Source organism: Heterocephalus glaber, unplaced genomic scaffold (assembly GCF_053883595.1).
Source record: "Heterocephalus glaber isolate CG9 unplaced genomic scaffold, H.glaber_assembly_v1.0 deba00001805, whole genome shotgun sequence".
Lineage (NCBI taxonomy): Eukaryota > Metazoa > Chordata > Mammalia > Rodentia > Bathyergidae > Heterocephalus > Heterocephalus glaber.
In genome coordinates, this window is record NW_028258480.1 from 2,671,011 (window position 1) to 2,692,530 (window position 21,520).

Consider the following 21,520-nt stretch of genomic DNA (forward strand, 5'->3'; position numbering starts at 1 on the left):
GCAGTGGACCTCTCAGGTGTCACCTGAGTCCAACCGGGATTTCAGATCCTCATGTATGAGCGCTGAGGGGCAGAGATGTGGACACTCAAGGGTGTCTCTCATGAGGACATCTACAGCTTCTCACTCTCCTCTCCCAGGGAAGAAGCAAACTGCCTATGGCCAGGACAAAGAGGGCTATTTTCCATGTATACACATATTTTCCATATGACATGTTATTTCTCTTTTTTTATTTTCTGATTCATGCATAATTTACACAAACACCTATACTTTTGTATTATTATTACTGTTGGTTTTATTTTACCATTCATTAATGAGGAGTTGAAAAGTTATATGATGACCTGAAATTACACCGCTAGTGGGACAGACTGTCAAAATTCAAGAATTACACTCATTTTTTACCTAATCCTAAATCTGTGCTGTTGGTTACCTCACTGCCAACTTCTCTAGATGTGCCTGTACCTCTGCAGTTAGGAAGAAACCTGTAAATCCTCAAGACATGGACTGAGGGAGAAGTGGTATATTGTTGGAGAATTCAAAATGTGCTTTACTCGTTTCCTTTCTGGTCATGATAAACAAGGAGGCTTAATGTTTGTGTAGGTAACAGTGAAGTCTTCACCAGTTTATGTCTTGGTTTGTAGTTTTAAGAACATTTTCCAATCAGTCCTACAACCAGCCCACAATCATCTAAGAAATCTCTCCAAGTTTGGTTTTTTGTTTGTTTGGGTATACCCTTTCTACCACACACAGTCCCCGGAAATCCTTAATGATTTTTTGTCCAAATAATTTTTCCTTTGCAAGAATATCCTTAACCATAATATTAAAATATGCAGTCACTGAGTTTGGCATCTTTCATTTAGCATAGTACATTTGATATCCATCAATATTTTATCAGTAATGGAATCTTCTTATTGCAGAGCTGTATTCCACTGTACGTGCCTGACAATTTTTGTTCACATTTCACACTGCAGAACACTTGTACTGGTCTTAATGTTTGGTGATAATGGATAAAAATGATCCAATCTCTTCTTTAAAGATTTTTGTGTAAACACAGATTTAATTAACCTAAGCACATACCTAAGATTATCTGGTCATATGGTATATGTTTGTTTGCTTGAACAAGAGCTGTCAAATTATTTTCTGAAGTTACTCTACCATTTTGAATTCTCACCAGCAACCCATTCAAATTGTTTCACCCATGATTAGAACATGGCATTTCAAAGATTTTATAATTTACTTTATATTTTATTTTAATTTTCTAGCCTTTTTAAAAATATCCCAAGAAATCTGCCTAGTGGCTCATTTTTGTTTGTCTCCACCTACCTTACCACAATAGCTGTGGCTTGGAAATTCTTTTTTTTAAAAGGAGATAAATTATTCTTTCATTCACAAATTTTCCTCTAAGCCTACCTGCCTAAGCAGATCTACCACACTCTCAGCGCAGACAGGTTGGTAATAAATTCACTTGGGGCATTTAGGTTGCTTCTCCTAAATTCTGGTAAGTGACTCAGGCCTATCAAAATTCAGCTTCCCTTCTGTAAGGAGGGAGATAACAATATATGTCATCTTTGTAAGGTCATCAAGAGTATTTCAGAGAACATATATGTAAACATGGCACAATAGATACCAGTAACACCTATCAGAGGTGGCATTGGGTTAAATACTGATGTTTATTGTGTGTGAAACTTGATGTAGCATGGTTTATGAAATATTGGTGTTCAAACCATCTATTGCTTCTCCACAAGTGCATGCACCATTGCAGTTAGACAGAAACCTCTAAATCATCAAGACAGTGGAAGGTGAGAAGAACTGACACATTGTTTGGAGAACTCACAATGTGCTTTACTTGTTTCCTTTTTTGCCATGATGAACAGGAGGCTTAATGTTCATGTAGGTAACAGTGAAGCCTTCACTGGCTTGTCTTTGAGTGACTACACAGAGCTTCCCCTTCATGAGAAACCAGTGTGATGGACATGAAATAGCATGAATGAGAAACAATTGTGAAGGAAGTGGAATAATGCCCCCCCAGTATCAAATCCTTTTACCTGGGACCTGTAGATACTACCTTATGTGGTAATGTTTTATACTTGCAATTAAGGATATGGAAAAGGAATGTGAATCTGGAATACTCAGTGTGCCCTACGTAATAACCAGACTCTTCTATGACAGAGACATGAAAAATGGCAGAGGAGATTATTCCAAATGCTTGTGACTACATGGAAACAATGAAAAAGCAAGCAAAAAGTATTAGAATTAATTCTGTTAAAATTCTCAGAGATTGTTAAAGATTTACAGAAACTAAGTGAACGTGAGAACAAGATGACGATGTAACATTAAAGAAGTATCTGTAAAACTGCCACCTGAATACAGGTAAAGAGATGGAGTTCTATTGCAAGAGATCCATCCCCTTGTCCGCTTCTATCTATTCTTTACCATTCTCTTCATTTGTACTTGCTTCATTCACATGAGAGATATCACATAGTCTTTCAGCTTTGTGTCTGCTTTATTTTACTCACCATTGTATGTTCCAGGTGCATCCATTTTCCTACAAATGTGTCAACATTGTCATTCTTCATAGCCAGGTAGTATTCCATTGTGTAGGGATCAAGGGTGAGAGGTGAGGAGGGGAAGAGGAAATCAGTAGAATACAGAGGTGCTATGTGCAGAAATAGAATAACTTCAATTAACATGAATATGATATCACCTAACATGAGCTGAGATTCACAGTATCAACAAGAATGAAAGATGGGACAGGGGAGTTGGAGGGGGAAGGAAGGAGGGGCGGGAAGGAAGAGACTAAGAAGAAAGAAACAGGCTGTGAAGTGTACATGTGACCATCCCCAGGATGACTGGAAACCGCAGGAACTGCAAACATGTACGCATACAATTTTTAACAAGAAATGGAGACCTTAGAGCCCACGTATGACAAAAAATACATTTTTTAAATATTAAAGAAAACTTCATAAATATACCCACAGAAAGTAACAACCAAAAGAACTTGAGGAGGGGGAAATTTGACTTCCAAAGTTGCTACATTATAATGTTAAAAATGTCTCGTTCACAACAGAACATAAGAGATGTGCAAGAGATCGAGAAGCTGTATAAAAGTAATTAATAGAAATTAGCATGGGGAAGCACAAATAGTATATCTAGAAGACAAAATATCAAATTAATTATCTAAGAACCGCTCAAGCATGTATGAGAAAGTTGGATATGGAAATAAAGAAAACCAGGAAAATTGTGTTTCAACAAATGGTAATTTTGTATAGAAATTATAATAAGGGTCACATGGACGTTTTAGAGCTGAAAAATACAACAAATCAAAGGAAAACTTCAGGAGAAGTTTTCACAGTGATTTGAGCGAGGAAAGAAAGAACTGTGCATTTGGACACAAATCAAGGGATGTGAGCCTGCCAGAGGAGAGCAGAGGAGAATGAATAAAAGCTCAGCTTAGATACTTACTTGTTGCACACCAGCAGGTGCGCCAATGTGGGCCACAATTGGGATGTCAGGAGGAGAGAGTGGGGAAGGGGAATTGCCTCAGGAGTGCAGGGTACCTCAGCTCATGAGCCTGATTCATCCCAGGATTAGGGGAAGGCGACCACATTTGTGTTCCTGCAGGGAAGACGAGGGCTACAGCTCTCGCTTGTCACCTGATGCAAAGTTTGGGAATAGAAGCAAAAACTTGCCAAAAGCTTCTGTCTGCAAACCAAACTGTTTGCGAATAGAAGCACTAAAAGACACCACCAAAATGTTCACAAAACTCAGGAGGGGGAAACATACAAAGCTCTCCACACGCATTAAAGTCAAACTGTTCAAAGTAAAGGGGGGGGGTGAAAGGTGCTAGAATAAGCACATTGTCACAAACAGAGAATTCTTAAATCATATTAATAAATGATTTCTCACCAATACCATGGAGTCTAGAGAAACTTTGGGGACCTCTATAAATTATTGAAAGAAAAAAACTACAACCGAGAATTCTACTACATTGACCAAAACTTCAAAAATGATCAACAAAAATAAGATCTTTCCATATAAAGTTGAGAGTTGACCATTGGTAGTCTTTAACGATAAAAAAAACTTTAAAAGCCTTTTAGGTTGAAATAAAGCACCCCCGTAATAATTACAAGGTACTTGGAAAAGTGAAGAAGACTGATACAGAAAACTATATAGGTAAATATAAAAGCCAGAATTATCATAGTTTTGGTGCATTACTTTCCTACTTTTCCTGTTATTTAAAATACAAATGCATAAAATATTCATGATAAACTTACGTTAATGGATACAAAACATATGAAGATGTAACTTGGGATCATGACAAACTAATGGAAAGAGATACTACTATGTAGAGCAGGGTTTTATGTACTATAGGAGTTAATTTAGTATTAGTAAAACTATATTGGTATAAGCTTAGTTGTCAACTTCAATTTCCAGGATGATCACTGAGATGGTTAACATGGAATTAAGAAGAGAATCAAAGGGTATACTACCAAAAATTAATTAAGCCAAAAAGGAAGCAGTAAAAGGAAATCATGAAATAATGTGTGTGTGTGTGTGTGTGTGTGTGTGTGAAAATGGCAGAGGAAAATCCTTTCATCTTACTTAACTGAAACTTTTTGTTTGTTGAAAACAACTCCTCATCTCCCTCTGCAACCATGCCCTGTCAGCTACCATTCTGCTCTGTGCTTCTGTAATCTGACTGTTTTAGCTCTCTCGTGTGAGTTGAGAGTTAGGATGGGAGGTATTTGTCACTCTGTGATTGACTTAGTTCACTGAGTATAATGTTCAGCTGTATGCATACTCAATTCCTTTCCTTTCTTCCTGAAGGAGAAACTTGAGGATTATGCACCTTGTCTCGACCTCTCAAAAGCACACAGCCAGTGTGAAACACCCACTCCTGTTCCCAGGTGGTGCACGGAAGGACAGGCCCTCTGATCTATGTTCTACTTTCTTTCCCCTAGGCCAGGCTGATGCCTGCCAGAGAGGGACTGTGCTGACTCAGGAGAAAGGCTTATGTAGGTGAAGTGAAATTCCCCTTCCTGTTCATTTGAATGCGCCATTGGATTTGTGCTCATCTTGATTCTGCAGTTTCATAACTTGATTATGGAATTCTCACACATGTGTCATTGTTAAATCAGCCTCTCTGTGGGAGGGTGAGGGCTGAAACTTTCTATTCTTCAATGTTGCTGATGTAACTCTACCAAACCACTTTAATAGCATGAGGGAGAGAAAAGCCCATGGGATTCTCTCACTAAACCAGGAAAGGCACTCAGAAAAATGTTACACACATACACTAAAGACAAATGGGTAGGAGGACTGAGTGCTCATGCTTTTCTCACGTATGTTCTAGTTTGATCCCCAACACCATACAGAACAAGTAAAAAATGCAAAATGCTCACATAACTAGTAATAAAAGTGAAATTCTTCACCTTGAAAAGGAGAATTTGTTGTTAAAAACCCGCGACAAATAATATTCAAAAGCGAAAGACAAATCTTTCCATCTAAAACAGGTAGAAGATAAGTATTTCTATCTTCATCGCTGTCGGGAGCAATGCTACATAATTTTAGGGAAAAATCATTTGGTTAGCCTAGTTCTCCTGCCTACAGCCCAGCTATGAAATTCCGAGACTTAATTCCATTTTGGCCTCTGGTCACAACTGAGGCCTCAATGATCCAGTGATGCTGTCTGTGATTCTCCAGGACAAGAAACATCCTGGGAGTTGAAAACATCCTGGGGGGAACAAATATCTACTCATTTCCTCCTTGTTTTTGGATTGTTACATCTTATTTACGCAGGATGTACTGAACTCTCCCCAAGTCATTTGTTACATTTGTTTCTCCCGATGTACTGCATAAAAGGTGCGGTAAACTGGGGGCTTTTGTCTTTGCTGCCCAGAGCAGCGCTGATCAGACCCAAAGCTCACCTTCTTCTCAGTCTCATTTTTCTACCTTTCCTGTAATTCGCCTTGTGCTGCCGTGGCTCCCAGGAGACTAGGACTTACTGCAGAGGTTCTAGTCACATCCCCTTTCCCAGTTCCCTGCACATTGCCATGTTTAAAGCTGTACCAGATGTTCTAGTTGGAGTAATTAGTCATGATAAAAGAAATAAAATCTATCCAAATTGGAAAAGACATAAAACTATGTTTTCAGATGATATGATCTTATATAAAACAAATCCTAAAGAATATACAAAGCATTTGATAGCTAATATACTCAGCAAAGTGATTCAAGATCACTAAACAAAATCAGCCATATGTCTACATATTAGCAATTAACAATCTAAAAATTAAAATCATTCCATTTATAATAGCATCTAAATAACATTAAATTTAACCAAGGGTATATAAGGTCTACTTTTAGAAACTCAAAAATTTGCTGAAATTAAAGGAAATTTAAATAAATCTAAAGACATTCTTGGTTCACTAATTTAAAGGCTTAATCTTTTTCAATGACAATACTGTATGGTGATCTAAAGATTTAAGGAGATCCCTATGAGAGTACCAGTGGCCTGTGTGCAGAAGAATTAAAAGCTGCAAAAATTGATATGGAATGCCAACGGGCCCTGAAACCAGACAATCTTGAACATAATAACAATAAATTAGAAAGATAAGCCTTCCAATTTCAAAATGTATTACACTTACAAGGGTAGTATCATATATTAAGTACATAAGTAATAATGGAATTGAAACAGAAACCTAAAAAAATGACTTTTGACTTGGGTTCTAAGTCCATATAAAGAGGGAAAGAATAGTTTCTTCAAAAAATGATACTCTAACAAATGGTATGTATATATAAAAGAGTGAAATTGGATCCCTATTTCAAGTCAAAGATGATCGATTCAAAATGTATTAATAACATAAATATTAGTTAAAAGCCATAAAACAGAAGGAAATATGGCCTTGGATTGCTTGGATTTTACATCAGATGATCAACAAAAGAAAAAATAGACAAACTGAATTTGATCAAAGTTGAAGAAAACAGTGGAAGGACATGTCATTGGGCTTGGCAATGATTTCTTTAGGTCCAAAACAACAGGCACAAGAAACAAAACAAAAATTAACAAGTGAGATTATTCCAACTAAAAAGATTCAGTATGGCACAGGAAGCAATCAGTGGAATGATCAATCCATGGAATGAGAGAAAACATTTTCAAGCCATTTATGTCATAAGGGATCAATGATATATGAGGAACTCCTACAATTCCATAGCATAAGAACAAATAACCCAATTTTAAAATAAGCAAAGCACTGATGAACATTTCTTCAAAGAAAACAACAAATGGATAATAGGTTTAAAGAAAGAAATTCAGCATCTTTAATCATCAGGAGAATGCAAATCAAACCATGAACAATTATAATTTTATACCTGGGATAGGTATTATTTTTAAAAGGTAACCAAGGTTGATGAGGGTTCAGAGAAATCAGACCTGTGAGATGCTGGTGTTGGTGGGGACATAAAATTGCTATGGAAAACTGTAAGGTAGCTCCTCAAATATCTAACAATAGAATTGCCAGATAATCCAACAATCATAAGTGTTTCATTTTTTTACCTGTTCTTGAAATGAAACATTCAATAAAAACAGACAACATAAGCAACTGAGGATGAGGCACTGAAGAACATCTACATTCAAAGTATACATGTGGTATTAAGAGTTAACAGTGCAAATAAGAAGGAATTGCAGTGATGGCAAAGAAAAAACAGTTGAGACATAGATGTTTACAAAGGCTTTATTCACGATTGTCAAAGTTGGAATTAACCAAAACCTCCTTCAGTTGGTGAACAAATAACATGTGGCACATCCAGACAATGTGAGATTATTCAGAACTAAAGATAAATGAGCTATTGTTAAGCTACAAAAAGCTATGAAGGAAGCAAATGCATATTTACTAAGAGAAAGAATGCAATGTGAAATCAAGCCACTACTGTATGAGTCTAACTATCCAGCATTCTGGAAAAGGCAGAACTGGAAAGAAAAATATCAGTTGTTACCAGGGGCAAAGGAAAAGGAAGCAATGAATAGGAAGAATGCACAAAGTTTTTAGAGCAGTGAAGCTAAACAGTACTGTAATGAGGGGCACATGTCTTATGAGGTGGGATCTAAATATGTGATGAATGTTTAAATTTTCAAAAAATATTACAGTAAAAGATACATGGCTATTAACTCCTCTCAAAATATTCCCCCTTGCTTTGAACACACTTATCCCATTATTCTTGCCACTTTCTGAAGCAGTTCAGGATATCCTAATTCATTGAGTATCTTTTTGGGGCTACTTTGATGTTCTGAATCAATTCAAAATGATTAAAAATTTTTACAGCAATTTCTATCCAATAAAAACATTATGGTGTGTCTTCGTTCACCTTATTCACCAGGTCTAGCACTGTGCAATTTCTAGTTTTTCTCCCAAATCAACCCATGAAAGGGAAACATTTTGAACTGATTCAGGACATTGAGGCAGCTACAACAGCACAAGAAAAGACACTCACGAAAGAGGACTCCAGAGCTGCTCCAGAGAGGGGCATAGAGGATGGGGTAAGTGTGAAGTGACGGGTATTCTGAGGGAGATTGTGGCTATGTGTCTTTTACTCTAATAAAAATTTTTAAGCATTCGCTATATTTTTATACCTTGTACATTTGTTTAAACTGATAAAATATACAACACCCGTAGTGAATCCCAGTATAGAAAAAAGTCTTTGAGTGATGTGCTTCAGCTGTTATAATAAATGTACCACTGTGTGTGAGGAGGGTATCGCTAATGGGGGAGCCTATGTGTATGTGGAGGAAAAGCGTATATGTAAAATATCTGTACCTTCATGTCGCCTTTGCTGTGAAACTAAAACAGCTGTAAAAGTAATGTTTATTTAGAAAATAAAAAATAGATATATAAATCCAATTAATTGTTTGGGTTATTTTTATTAAAAACTAGTCATACTCCATTTACCTCTGACAAATTTCCCACTCCAATGTGTATGTGCCCACAAGGGGGAAATATATATTTGTTTGTTTGTTTGTTTCCTGTTTACCATGTATGCTTGTTTTGAAATGTGATAGGGAAAAAAATAGAACCAATAAATAAACCAAATATCATTATGAAGATTTCACAAGAAAGTCCCGAAACTTCTAATAATTCATCTCAGCCTTGCTCCTATAGGTATTACATTTCTGAAATGTTTTATTTTATCAGACAACAGATTTCCAAAGATGTAAGGATATTAACTTAGAAATTTTTATGCTTTGTGTACCTTAAATATAACTCATTGCATGAAGATCTGAGAGCAATGAATTAAAATAATTAGGCACAATACAAGCTAAAATGCCACTCTTATGTGGAAATTTTTGCTTTCTCAGTCACCTTCTTGAATGCACTCTTGACCTCATTGTTCCTCAGGCTGTAGACCAGTGGGTTCAGCATGGGGATCACCATGGTGTAGAACACGGACGCCATTTTGTCGGTGTCCATGGAGTGACTGGATCTGGGTTGCAGGTACACGAAGATGACCGTCCCATAGAAGATGGAGACAGCAGTGAAGTGGGAGGCGCAGGTGGACAGGGCCTTTTGGTATCCCTGAGCTGAGTGCATCTTCAAGATAGTGATAAATATGAAAAGATAGGAGATCAAGATAACCAGAAGAGCAAAAAAGACATTAAAACTTGACATAAAAACCAGAATCATTTCACTAAGATGTGTATCAGAGCAAGACAGAGCCATGACTGCTGGAACATCACAGAAAAAATGATGGACCACATTGGAGTTACCAAATGAGAGACTGACTATGTCTCCAGTGTGAAAAACGGCATTCAGGAAACCACAGACATAGGAGACTGTGGCCAGACAATCACACACACCTGTAGTCATGGTGGTAGTGTAGTGTAGCGGCTTGCACACTGCAGCATAGCGGTCATAGGCCCTGGAAGCCAAGAGGTAATTTTCCACAGTGGCAAAGGATACAAAAAAGAACATCTGAGCAGCACAGACATTGTAGGAGATGAATTCGTACCCTGTAAGGAGCTGACCCGTGACCTTGGGAATGACAGCTGAGGAGGAGCAAAAGTCCACCAGAGACAGGTTACTAAGGAAGAAATACATGGGAGTGTGCAGATGAGAGTCCAGGAGGATCAACACAACCATTCCTAGGTTTCCAGCCACAGTGACGAGGTAAATGAAAGTAAACATGATACAGAGAGGGGCCTGCAGCTCTGGGGTGTCAGTTAGTCCTAGGAGGATGAACTGTGTCACTTCTGTACAGTTCCCCATCAATTAGGTGGAAATCTTGAGATGTCCTGTAGCAATAAGAAATAAATGGAGTAAGACACAAAACAATCCTTAGTCAAGTCTAAAGCATGATGAGATTTCATATGACCCCAGTTAGAATGGCTATTATAAAAAAAAATAACAAATGCTGATAATGATGTTAAGGAAAAGGAACATGTACAGTGCTGGTCGGAAAGTAAGTTAAAGCATCCATTATGGAAAACAATGTGAAAGAGGCTCAGAAAATTAAAACTGGATCCTTCATGTGATTAAGCATTCCTATATATGGGTATGGAGCCAAAGGAAATGTTCTTTACAGAAAACAGGTGGCATTAAAACCATTGCAGTGAGTGAAGTAAGTCAGACACAAAAACATAAATACTCCATGATCTTATCATCTATGGAAGCTAAAAAAATTTGATCTTAATGTAGAATTATGATTACTAGAGACCAGGAGAGAGAAGAAAGGCCATATAAAGGAAGACTGGGAAAAGAGTACCAAAAACACAGTCAGGAGGGATAAACTGTAATGTCCCACAGCACAGTAGGATGACTACAATTCACCATCGCTGATACAGGCTTTACGAAGAATTGAACGAGGGGCTCTGAATCATGGCTGCAGCAGAGAGGAAGTAGCAATTGCGGATGGTCCAGGATGTGGTGAAGGTCAGTCAGGGCATGACTCCACGAAGCAATGGACACACCAACCACTGGCACACAGCTTAAACTGGAGACCCAACAGGTGAAATGAAGAAGGAGAGGCTTGAATAAGAAGTGAAATGACCACCAAACCAGGCACTGCCCTGGCACAGGTTTGGAGACGGAGCTGTTCCTGAACTACAGAGATACCATCGAGGGAAGAAGCCCAGGGGTTGGCAGTAGCTTGATGCTCAGCCAGTACCATTTATTCCATAGCCTCATTCATTCTATCTGCAAAATGAAAGTACTAGTAAGATCTACCCACAAGCCTTTATTGTGAGAACTAAATAAAATAATCCTCAGAACTACCTGAGTCACAGGTTCTCTCTCCAGAACACAGCCCCAAGCCTGAGACACTAACAGGGAAGTATTTCCTCATTCACAGGGTTTGCTCCCAGCTCAGGTCTGGAAACCAAGCTATTCTGTGAAACACACAAAACCTTTTAGGGTAAGAAGCTGGGAGCATGGACACCATGTGGTGCTCACCTCGGTCTACACGACGCTTAGTGCCAGCCCAGCCAAGGGGCTCCCAACCAGACATGGTCAGAGCTGGAGAAAATAGGAGAGAGCTGCCCATCTATGGATCTCACAGGAGCCACAGTCTAGAGGCTTCCAAAACACATAAACCTCCCAAAAGCTGATCACACAGATGTTGAAGTGGATGAAACTCCAGAAAAAAAAAATTTTAAACTGATAGTTCAAATGATTAATCACATCAAAGAAGAGCCATACAAGCACCTCTCCTACTCAACTGCTAGGATAATGGATGAGCTCAAAGAACAGACAAATATGCAGTTGAATGAATTAAGGAAGACAATGAAAGATATGAAAGACAACTTCAGCAAAGACCCAGAGATTCTGGAAAAGAACCAGGTAGAAATCAAATAAAAACTGAAGCGAAAGTGTAGCCATGTTCATAGGAGCACAGTTTGTAATAGCTAAAGCTTGGAAGCAGCCCAAGTGCCCATCAACTGGAGACTGAACAAAGAAGATGTGGGGTTTTTTATAAAATGGAGCACTACTCAGCCATAAAGAATGAAAACCTAGAGTCATTTATAGCTAAATGGCTGCATATCGAGGCCATACTCTTAAGTGAAATAAATAGGACACACATGTGTAAATACCGAATAGTTTCACTAGTATGAGAAACTGAAAGTGTAAACAAGGGTTAAAATGATTGAAATGAATAATTGATAATTTGAAATAGGAAAAAAGGTCCAAAGGAGTGAAGGGAGGGGAAGGGGAAAGGAAAAGAGGGAAAGGAAAAACTATGAGAAAAGAAAAAAATGGAAATGAAATCTATGTACATAGGGAAGGGTGGAGGGGGTGAAGGATGCACAGGTAATGGGGAAAAAATAAGCACCAACATATATCATGTACAGGTACAAGCACCCAATGATAAAGGTAAATGAATTGTAAACCTAAAATGGACCAATAAAATGTACCAATAAAATTAATTTTAAAAAATAAATAAATAAATAAAAGATGTATACAGTAAAAAAGAAAAGAAAAGAACGAAAGTGTAGGCATAGAAAAGATCAGCCAGAAGAAACAACTGAAGATGGGGTGGAAGTGCCAGAACATTCAGACAGGATCAAAGGGAAACAGCGAGCAGCGCTGAATGCATGGCTCAAAAGTTCTTGGATAAATCCAAAAGAAATAACCTAAGGTTCATTGGCCGAAATAAGGCATTAAATGACAGGCTAATGGCTTAAAAAATACATTGACTAAAATTATTACAGGAAACTTCACAAAGCTGAAGAATGAGGTGGATACTCAGGTAAAGGAGGCATTTGGAACCCCAAATACACACAAGCAGAGCGGATCCTTCCATAACACATCATAGTTGAAATTCAGAAATCCAGATCAAAGAAAGGATAGTAAAAGGTGCTAGAAGAAGTGCCAAATCACACACAGGACCAAGCCCATAAGAAGAACTACTGATTTCTCAACAGAAACGTTAAAGGCCAGGAGGGGGCTTGCAACAAACTTCTTCAACCCCTGCAAGAAAATAATTGTCAGCCTAGATTACTATGTCCTGCAAGACCATCCCTTCAAAGTTAAAGGAGAGAGCATCCCGTCCATCTAGTTTAGGATAACTGGTGCCCTGGGAGAGCTCAGCATCACAGACAGTTCTAAGAGAAAGATACAAACCCACCCCAGAGTTGGTGCTCCGGGAGGACATGCATATGGCCCCACCACTGTGGGTGCCACTGCTCTCCCCCAACTTCCCTGAGCTTCATTTATTCCATCTGCAAAATGAAACTACCAATGAGACCTACTGTCAAGGTATTATTTTGAGAACTGATAAAATAACACATTTTTAAAACTAGGAGTAAAGCACTGGATGTTTAGTCCACCCTGGTGAGTGTTGGCTGTGATGAGATATTGGAATGGAATAATGGTCTCGGTGCCTGCTTAATACCCGTCCACAGTTTCATATGTGGGTACACTGGGAAGCCTTGTCTTCATTTTCCCTTTGCTCTCACATGAGCAGCACTGAGATGACCAGTTACTATTCTCATTCTATCCTTAATCCATCCCCACGATCAGCTGCTCTGCTGAGCATCTCATGCATTTAATTTCTTGAAATCCATATCTTAGCCTGGCTTAAAAGAGTCTTCTTGTCTTTTTTTTTTGGCTTAAATTTTTTTATTGGTACATTTTAGGTATACAATACATTTACATTAAACTCATTCTTTCCCTTATGATTTTCACTCCTTCGCTGAATATAGTTACTTAGGATTTAAAGTGTGTTGTTCATGTGTTAGCTTCCGGCTGAGACTCTGAGTTAGTGGAAAGCGCCACTTGAAAAAATACTATTTGAGTTAGTGCTTGTGTAGGAAGTGTATTTTAAATTGGAAAAGCCATCTATCCTCTGCTAACTACCGTGCTATCCTCAATTGTCTTTCACACTGCAGTTTATAAGCTTAGCCCGTGAAAGCATTGCATTTGCCAGCCTGAATGCACATAACCACTTCTGGGAAATACTGTTCTATAACTCATGCTAAGAGCTTTGCACATAAAGGTGTGAACGTATGTGGTAGGCACTATTATTTATAATTGTGTTAATTAGAGAGTTGAAAATCTAGGTGATATTCTGCAACTATGCAACTCATAAAAAGCATCCAAGATTCAAGATTGAAATCCAGATTTAACCTGATCACGCTCTGCACTGTTCACTGCCTCCCTGTCAGCGTGGTAGGGCATGTTAGTGATCAGAGGGGTGGGTGATGGAGAAAAGGTTACAATGTAGTTCAGGTCTTGCTGATTCATGTAGTTCCCTTTGTAATTTAAAGAACTATCACTTCACACTACTGTATCTATGTCTGTCTGTCTTACTTCCAGTAGAAGAATGACAGTAAACAAGATAAAATTAAAACTTAGGGCCAGGTGTGGTGGTGAATGCTTATAATCCCAGTACTCAGCAGGCTGAGGCAGAAGGATTATCCTGAGTTCAACTACATAGTGTACTGAACTGCATAGTGAGTTCAGGGCCAGTCTGAACTACATATGAAACCCTGTCTCAACAAACAAACAACAACAACAAAATTTAAACAGACCATTAGCTATCTTACTTTTGTTCCTCTTGTTTAGGGAAGCAGTATATTTCCTAAGGATCACTACATTCCCTGCTACTGGAAGTTTTGACATTCATGCTGCCAGACTCAAGTAACAGCTTTACAAAAAATATTCAAAACATATATTTCTGTGTTCAAATAACACAGGGTATTGTAGCTGTCACTCTGCTTTTGCATGAATTAAAAATGTGTGCTCAGTTATTTGCATGCCAACAGTACCTCAATAAAATGGCTTTTGAAGGTTTAATTGAATGTGTGTATGGAATGCAGAAGCTTACCTTGCTGCTGGAGAAGAAAGGATAATCAATCCTAGGTAGAAAGCCTAAAATCAGAAATGCAACCATGGAATAATGCAAAAGTCCTATTGGAGAAGTTTCTCACATAGATGCTGCTCAAAGGATTCCATGTTTTCCAAAGAAAATGGGGGGAAACACTAACTGAAGCCAAGAACCTGGTTCGATTCTTGAAGCTATCACCTATTCTAGAGCCCCAGCACACATTCTTGTCCCTTAAAATACACCGTATAGGGTCCTGTTGGGATTTGAGGGCCCAGTGCAGGGGAGCCTGGGGGATTGTAGGGAATGGCACTCTCTGGAGACAACTCGCTTGACAGCATCTGCAGCTCTCATCAGGCTCTGCTATGGAAGGAGCGACTGCACTGCCCGTGGGACCTTGCTGAGTAGGTTCGGTATCCACAGGTGTTTTTGTATTGCTCATTTTCCATTTATCATGTAATTAATGCATAACTTACAAACAGGAAGGTTCATGCCTTTTGGGGTTTATTTATAAGAATTTGGTCAAGTGTGCATGGTGATGTAACCACTACCACAAACAAGATCTGGGATATTTCCCTCATCTAAATAAAAACCCAAGACTCCATGGTTAACCCCATCTGCCACCATGTCCCCTGGAAACCACATGACTCTTCTGTTCATCCTGTTTGCCTTTGAAAGACGCTTTGCATCTTGCTTCTTCTACTTCGTGGAATGTATCTGAGATCCGTCAGTATTGCTATCGTGGTCAATAGTGTAATCTTTTTACTGCGAAGTAGTATTTCATCAGGATGAAGGAAGATGGAGAAGCTGGACAGTGACAGAGAGGAGGTAACTTAACCAAAGTATGAGCAAATTGGCAGCATGAACAATTTCACAGCATCTGAAGGCAGAAACATACGTTGTGGGCATTTGTTGCATATTTTTATTGTATACAGTAAGATGTACAGCAAGTTGTTTTGACACAGATTTACATAAGGAAATGTTTACTATAATCAAGAAAATCAACATATCCATCAGCTCACATAACTACCCTCCTTTATTTGCCAAGAGCACCTAATGATTACTCTTTTAGCAAAAATCCCTATATATATTGCCTGTGTGTTCTTAAGCCATGTGTAACTTAGTTGGCATAATGAATAAATTGGAAATGCTTCTATTTTTCCTCCACTTTTCTCATGCTTTAGGTTTTTATCTTTTTGAAAACTATAATGCAAATACGTTGGTCTCACCAAAGGGACTCAGTCAAGACAAAAATATGGCTTAAGATGTGCTAGTTAAATCTCCTAAATAAAATGTGCCAATAAAAGCACATTCATTTAGATTTACATTTGAAAAATTATATTTTTCTTCTATTAAGACTATTATAAGAGCCAGGCATGGGGGTGCTCATGTGTAATGCCAACACTTGGCAGGCTGAGGCAGGAGGATCACCACAGGTTTGAGGCCAGCCTGAGCTACATAATGAGTTCAAGGCCCACCTGGACTGCATACTGCGATCTGGTCTCAAAAAAAAAAACCCACGTGCACAAAAAACAAAACACAAAACTATTATGTTATTCAACTAAAGAAATAAAGTTAGATATTATTTGTATTCTAATAAGATTTTATACTGTTTTTATAATAAACAATCCATTCTTCATTTACTTTGTTGCATGACTATTTAGTGTTTTAGTGGATATACTTATATTACAAAGAATCATTCCATCCATCCCTATGATGTATGCACCCACATGGAACATATATATATTCTTGGGCTTCTGTTCATGGAATTGTTTGTATCATTATTTGAAACATATGTTTGCAATGCCATGTGATAGAGGAAATGAATATGGAACAATTAACAACAGCAAAAAATCCAATTTTTAAATAGGCAAATAATCTAAATAGACAATCCTCTAAAAAGAAGTACAAATGAACAAGAATACATTGGAAAAATCCTTAGCTATCAGGCAAATGCAAATCTACTACCATAAAATATCACCTCATTCCAATTAGCATGACTACTATTTAAACACTAAAAATAAGAAAAAGGAGCTGTCAAACACTCTTGGTAGTAATGTAAATTAGTACAATGGTTATATACAAGAGTAGAGAGTTACCTCAGTAAAAATACATCTTTCTTTTTCATTTTGTAGAGATTGAACCCAGGGTTCTGTGCTTGCTGGCAAGCACTTACCACTGAGCTACATTCATTAACGTCAAAGTGGGTCTTCCACGTGACCCAGCCATCCAACTTCTGCGTACAGAGACAAAGGAAGAGAAATCAGTGTCCCAACTAAACACCTGCAGTCCCCTGTTTACTTCTGCAGGATTCACAATAGGTAAGACATGAAATCAGTGTAGGCGCCCATCAACAGATGAGTGGATGTAAAAGTGCTATGTATACCCAGTGGGATACACTGATCCACAAAGAATAATTACATCCTGTTATCTGCAGCAAAATGGATGAAACTAGAAAACATTCCGTTAGAAGAGATAAAGAAAAGTACCACATGTGCTTGCTCATATGGAAGCTTAAAAATGTAGAATACTGAACATAGGATAGTAATTAATAGAGGCTGAGAATGGGTTTGGAGAGAGTAGGTACAGGGAGGCTGGATTTGACCAGTGAATCCTGTATGGATATACTGAAAGTTCACACTGAACCCAATTAATATGTGCAATTAATGCATGTAAAACAAATGCATTTAGTAAGGTTTTTGACAAGCAAAATCCAAAGCATCTTATGCCAACCTTGAACCATTGTCATTCAGATATTTTTTTACTAGACAATAGAGTGAAGCAATAAAAATATGACTTCAGGAAATAAATATAATTTGGAGATTTAAAATAAGAATGAAAATTATGTAAGGCACTCAAAATTAGTTTATTGTGCACCACACAGCATTAAAACTTCAATACTAGAGATGATTTGGCCTTCTCAGAAATCTTTTTGAATGCACTCTTGACCTCCTTGTTCCTCAGGCTGTAGACCAGTGGGTTCAGCATGGGGATCACCATGGTGTAGAATACGGATGCCATCTTGTCGGTGTCCATGGAGTGATGGGAGCTGGGCTGTATGTACATGAAAATGATGGTCCCATAGAAGATGGAGACTGCAGTGAAGTGGGAGGCACAGGTGGACAGAGCCTTCTGATACCCCTTACCAGAGTGCATCTTCAAGATGGTGATAAATATGAACAGGTAGGAAATCAGTACAACTAGAAGAGCACCAAAGACATTGAAACTTGTAAGGAAAATAAGAACCATCTCAATAATGTGTTTATCTGAACAAGAGAGCACCCTGACGGCTGGAACATCACAGAAAAAGTGATGGACCACATTGGCCTCACAGAAGGAGAGACTGAAGGTACCCCCAGTGTGAATGGAGGCATCCAGGAAACCACAGAAGTAGGAGCCTAGGACCAGCTGCACACACATGCTCTTGGACATGACAGTGGGGTAATGCAAGGGTTTACACACTACTACATAGCGGTCATAAGCCATTAATGCCAAGGTGGCATTCTCCACAGAAACAAAGACTACAAAAAAGAACATTTGAGCAGCACATGCATTGTAAGAGATAACCTTGTCTTTGAGAAGGATCCCAGCCATCACTCTGGGCGTGACAGCTGAGGAGTATCCAAAGTCCGCCAAAGAAAGGTTACTGAGGAAAAAGTACATGGGAGTGTGCAGACGAGGGTCCAGGAGAATCAGCAGGAGCATCCCCAGGTTCCCCAAAAAGCTGATGAGGTAAATGAGGGTGGACATGAGAAAGAGGGGAACCTGGAGCTCCACGGCACTGGTTAGACCATCCAGGATGAAGTCCTTCACCTCTGTGCTATTGGCCATGGGAAAGTCAAGTTTTCTGCAGCAGTGAGAAAGAAAGGAGTAGATGGGAATGGAAAAGCGATTGCACTGAAATATATAAGTATTTTGTTATTTTATAATTTTCTTTGTCCTTCATGGTCCTCTGATCTAAGGCAGAGATTTGAACCCCCAAAAAAGCAAGGAATAAATAATCTATATTATTAGATTGTTGAAGCTAAAGGGTCCTTCCTTATCAATGGCATGGCCAAAATGGCACATGTGTAATGAACAAAATGAGGTGCAGAAAGATGGTGTGTTTGTCTGAGCTCATGCATTTGCAATAAATATATCTCCCAAATCAGATCGTCTGAGTTTATTAAGAGCTCACATCCACTCAATGCACGTTACAAATATGCACTTATGTTTAAGGTGAGTGCAGCTTAACGTTCTCAACAAACCCATAAAAGGTCAAGTATTTTGTGTAGTTACATTTCAGTATCACCATGGAGGCAAGATTTTTGACCCACACAGACCGATGCTCATGCTCTCAGATAGGTTTAACTGGAGGTAACTCAGCTCAGCTCATATCTACTCATTGCATCCATCTGACCAAACTCAGAGCTTCAGAGACTGCAGCAGAGTGAGAGAGATGCATGCAAGCAAAAGGCGGTGTTACAGCTGTTATCAACATAGACTCCAACCCCCAGAAAAGCAACTCTGAAGAGGAGATCTGAGACTGAGGGCTACAGCACTCTGAGAGTCTGGAAAGTGTCCTGTGCATTCAAGTAATGACGCTGTCTTTTACTCCTTGGGAAACACGGGCCCTGGCAGAACTTCTTTGTGCCCAACTTTCTCTGTTATTAAAGTGAAGATGATAATGAGACCTCTCAAAGGGTTACTGCAATAGCTAATGCATGTTTTAAAAAGCACACAGGGGCCAGGGATTTAGCTCAGTGGTTTTGCCACCTGCCTTGCAAGCTCAAGGACCTGAGTTTGATCCCTGGTACCAAAAAACAAAAAAAGCACACGTAGGTGCTCAGCACACTCTGGTGAGTGCTTTCTGTGGAAGGATTAAGAGGGGGTAATGGGCTCTGCCCAGCAGTGGAAGCTGAATGGTAAGTTGCTGCACTTCAACACCTAGCTCAACTTGAAGTCTGGAAGGCGTAGTCCTGATTTTATCTTCCCCACTTGCTAGAGGTACTCTGTCATTTCTCTACCTTTCAGTGGGGCATCAGCCACTTGTGTGAGAACCTAGAACAGTGACGTCAAACCTTTTAGACACCGAGTGCTCAAACTGAAACCCCAAACCCACTTATGTATCGCAAAGCGCCAACACTGCAATTAAACCTGAATACTGAGGTTTTAGTGTAGAAAAAAACAACTCATGCATTAACATCTTTAGTCTTAAAAGAAAAACACAATGACAGAGCTTTCAATGATACAAACGGTTTTTTATGGAAAGGTGAAAGTTTGCGTCTGGCATCTGCCTTTTGTACACTTACTGTGATCTTTGCTGTTGTGTGCACGCTGATCGTTTGTCAAACCTTGGCCAGGCCACTCGGCTTGCCTTCCAACAGAGAGGGCTCTGTCCACCAGCCACAGCTTTAGAAGCTTTCAGCCTGACTTTTGCTTAAATTTGCTTCCAATCCATAAGTGGAAGAGTTTCCTTCTCTAAATCTCTTTCTTTTTTTTTTTTTTTTTTTTTTTTTTGGTACCAGGGACCTTGCGCTTGCGAAGCAGCAGGCAGAACCATTGAGCTAAATCCCAGGCCCTCTAAATTTCATTCTTATGCACATTACTCTCACTCTTTCGCTGAGTGACAGAAAGGAGAGTTGAAAATTCACAGGATTGGTGGTTCCACGTTTATATTTTAAAGTTAAACTTGGAAAGCTGGGGGCAGTGGTGCAGACCTTTAATCTCAGCACTCTGGGAGGCTGAGGCAGGAGGATAGCAAGTTTGAGTCCAGCCTGGACAATTTGGTGGCTTTGTGAGAGAGTGTCTCAAAATAAAAAGATAAATAACCATTGAGCGTGTACTATAGTTCAATGTACTCATAGCCCAGTGGCCCTGGGTTCAATCCCCAGTACTCAGAAAGATTGAATTCAAAGACTTTGTACAATATCTATTCTCTACCTGCATTTCTATCTAATCTTCCTTCTGGTTATATTTCAAACTCATTTTACATTCTCTTCTCTATGAATACTATGTGCACAAATTTCTGACATACCTAAAACAGTTTATAACACATGCAGTGTTCTATGGACATTCGTGAGAATTAGATTTAATATGTATATTTCACTTAGTTTTCACAACATAAATTATCTGTTTCATACGAAGCAGAGTCAGAATTTCTGTGCAGATATGATTGATTTTATAAGATATTCTACAAACAAGTGTTCTGTCAGCTTTTCCAGATGTAATGAAAAGGGTGAGATAGATCACAGAGTCAGGATACTGAAAAAAGATGTGACTGAATGAATTCATAGGAAGTTCCAACTATTTTCATTAGTTTCTTTCACAATTGCAAAGGAAGAACATACACAGGACGAAATATCACGTAGTCAATAAAAGCATCATCTATCTTATGATCTTTCCCATCTTCTCTTGGAATACAGCTGAGTAATTCATAATTATCCCTGAACTTCCTACCAAGGGAAGTATTTTGCCATTGGGAATTTCATCTGTTTCAAAAAATGCTCCCAGAATCATTTCCTGAGCTCATACAATTCATAATGCCAATCTCCCTATTGCTTTTACATGTATTACAATTCTCACCAAAAAAAAAAGAAGTTTGGGACATAAAAGCTTACCTCACTCCTTGAATAAAGGTGCTGGAAATCCTGAAGTTTTAATAACCATAAGCTCTCTCAGGGAGTGAGGTGTAAATTCTCTTCACGAAGCTCTCTTTTAGGAACGAGGCAAAAAGTGC

The 21,520-nt window shown here is 38.7% G+C and overlaps 2 protein-coding genes across 2 annotated transcripts; both read right to left on the reverse strand.

The window, feature by feature from the left end:
• Positions 1 to 9,317: 9,317 nt before the first annotated feature.
• LOC101724317 (olfactory receptor 5B2) lies at positions 9,318 to 10,262 on the reverse strand. The gene has a single exon (XM_004869831.2). It carries the CDS (start codon positions 10,248 to 10,250, stop codon positions 9,318 to 9,320), a length of 933 nt encoding a protein of 310 aa, XP_004869888.2. The 5' UTR covers positions 10,251 to 10,262.
• Positions 10,263 to 17,688: 7,426 nt separating this feature from the next.
• Positions 17,689 to 18,639, reverse strand: LOC101723958 (olfactory receptor 5B2). Its single transcript, XM_004869830.3, has one exon. It carries the CDS (start codon positions 18,631 to 18,633, stop codon positions 17,689 to 17,691), a length of 945 nt encoding a protein of 314 aa, XP_004869887.2. The 5' UTR covers positions 18,634 to 18,639.
• Positions 18,640 to 21,520: the final 2,881 nt, after the last annotated feature.

Bases quoted from the DNA above. Each gene is read 5' to 3' on its own strand.
- LOC101724317 (XM_004869831.2), bottom strand. From the start codon at position 10,250: ATGGGGAACTGTACAGAAGTGACACAGTTCATCCTCCTAGGACTAACT.
- LOC101723958 (XM_004869830.3), bottom strand. From the start codon at position 18,633: ATGGCCAATAGCACAGAGGTGAAGGACTTCATCCTGGATGGTCTAACC.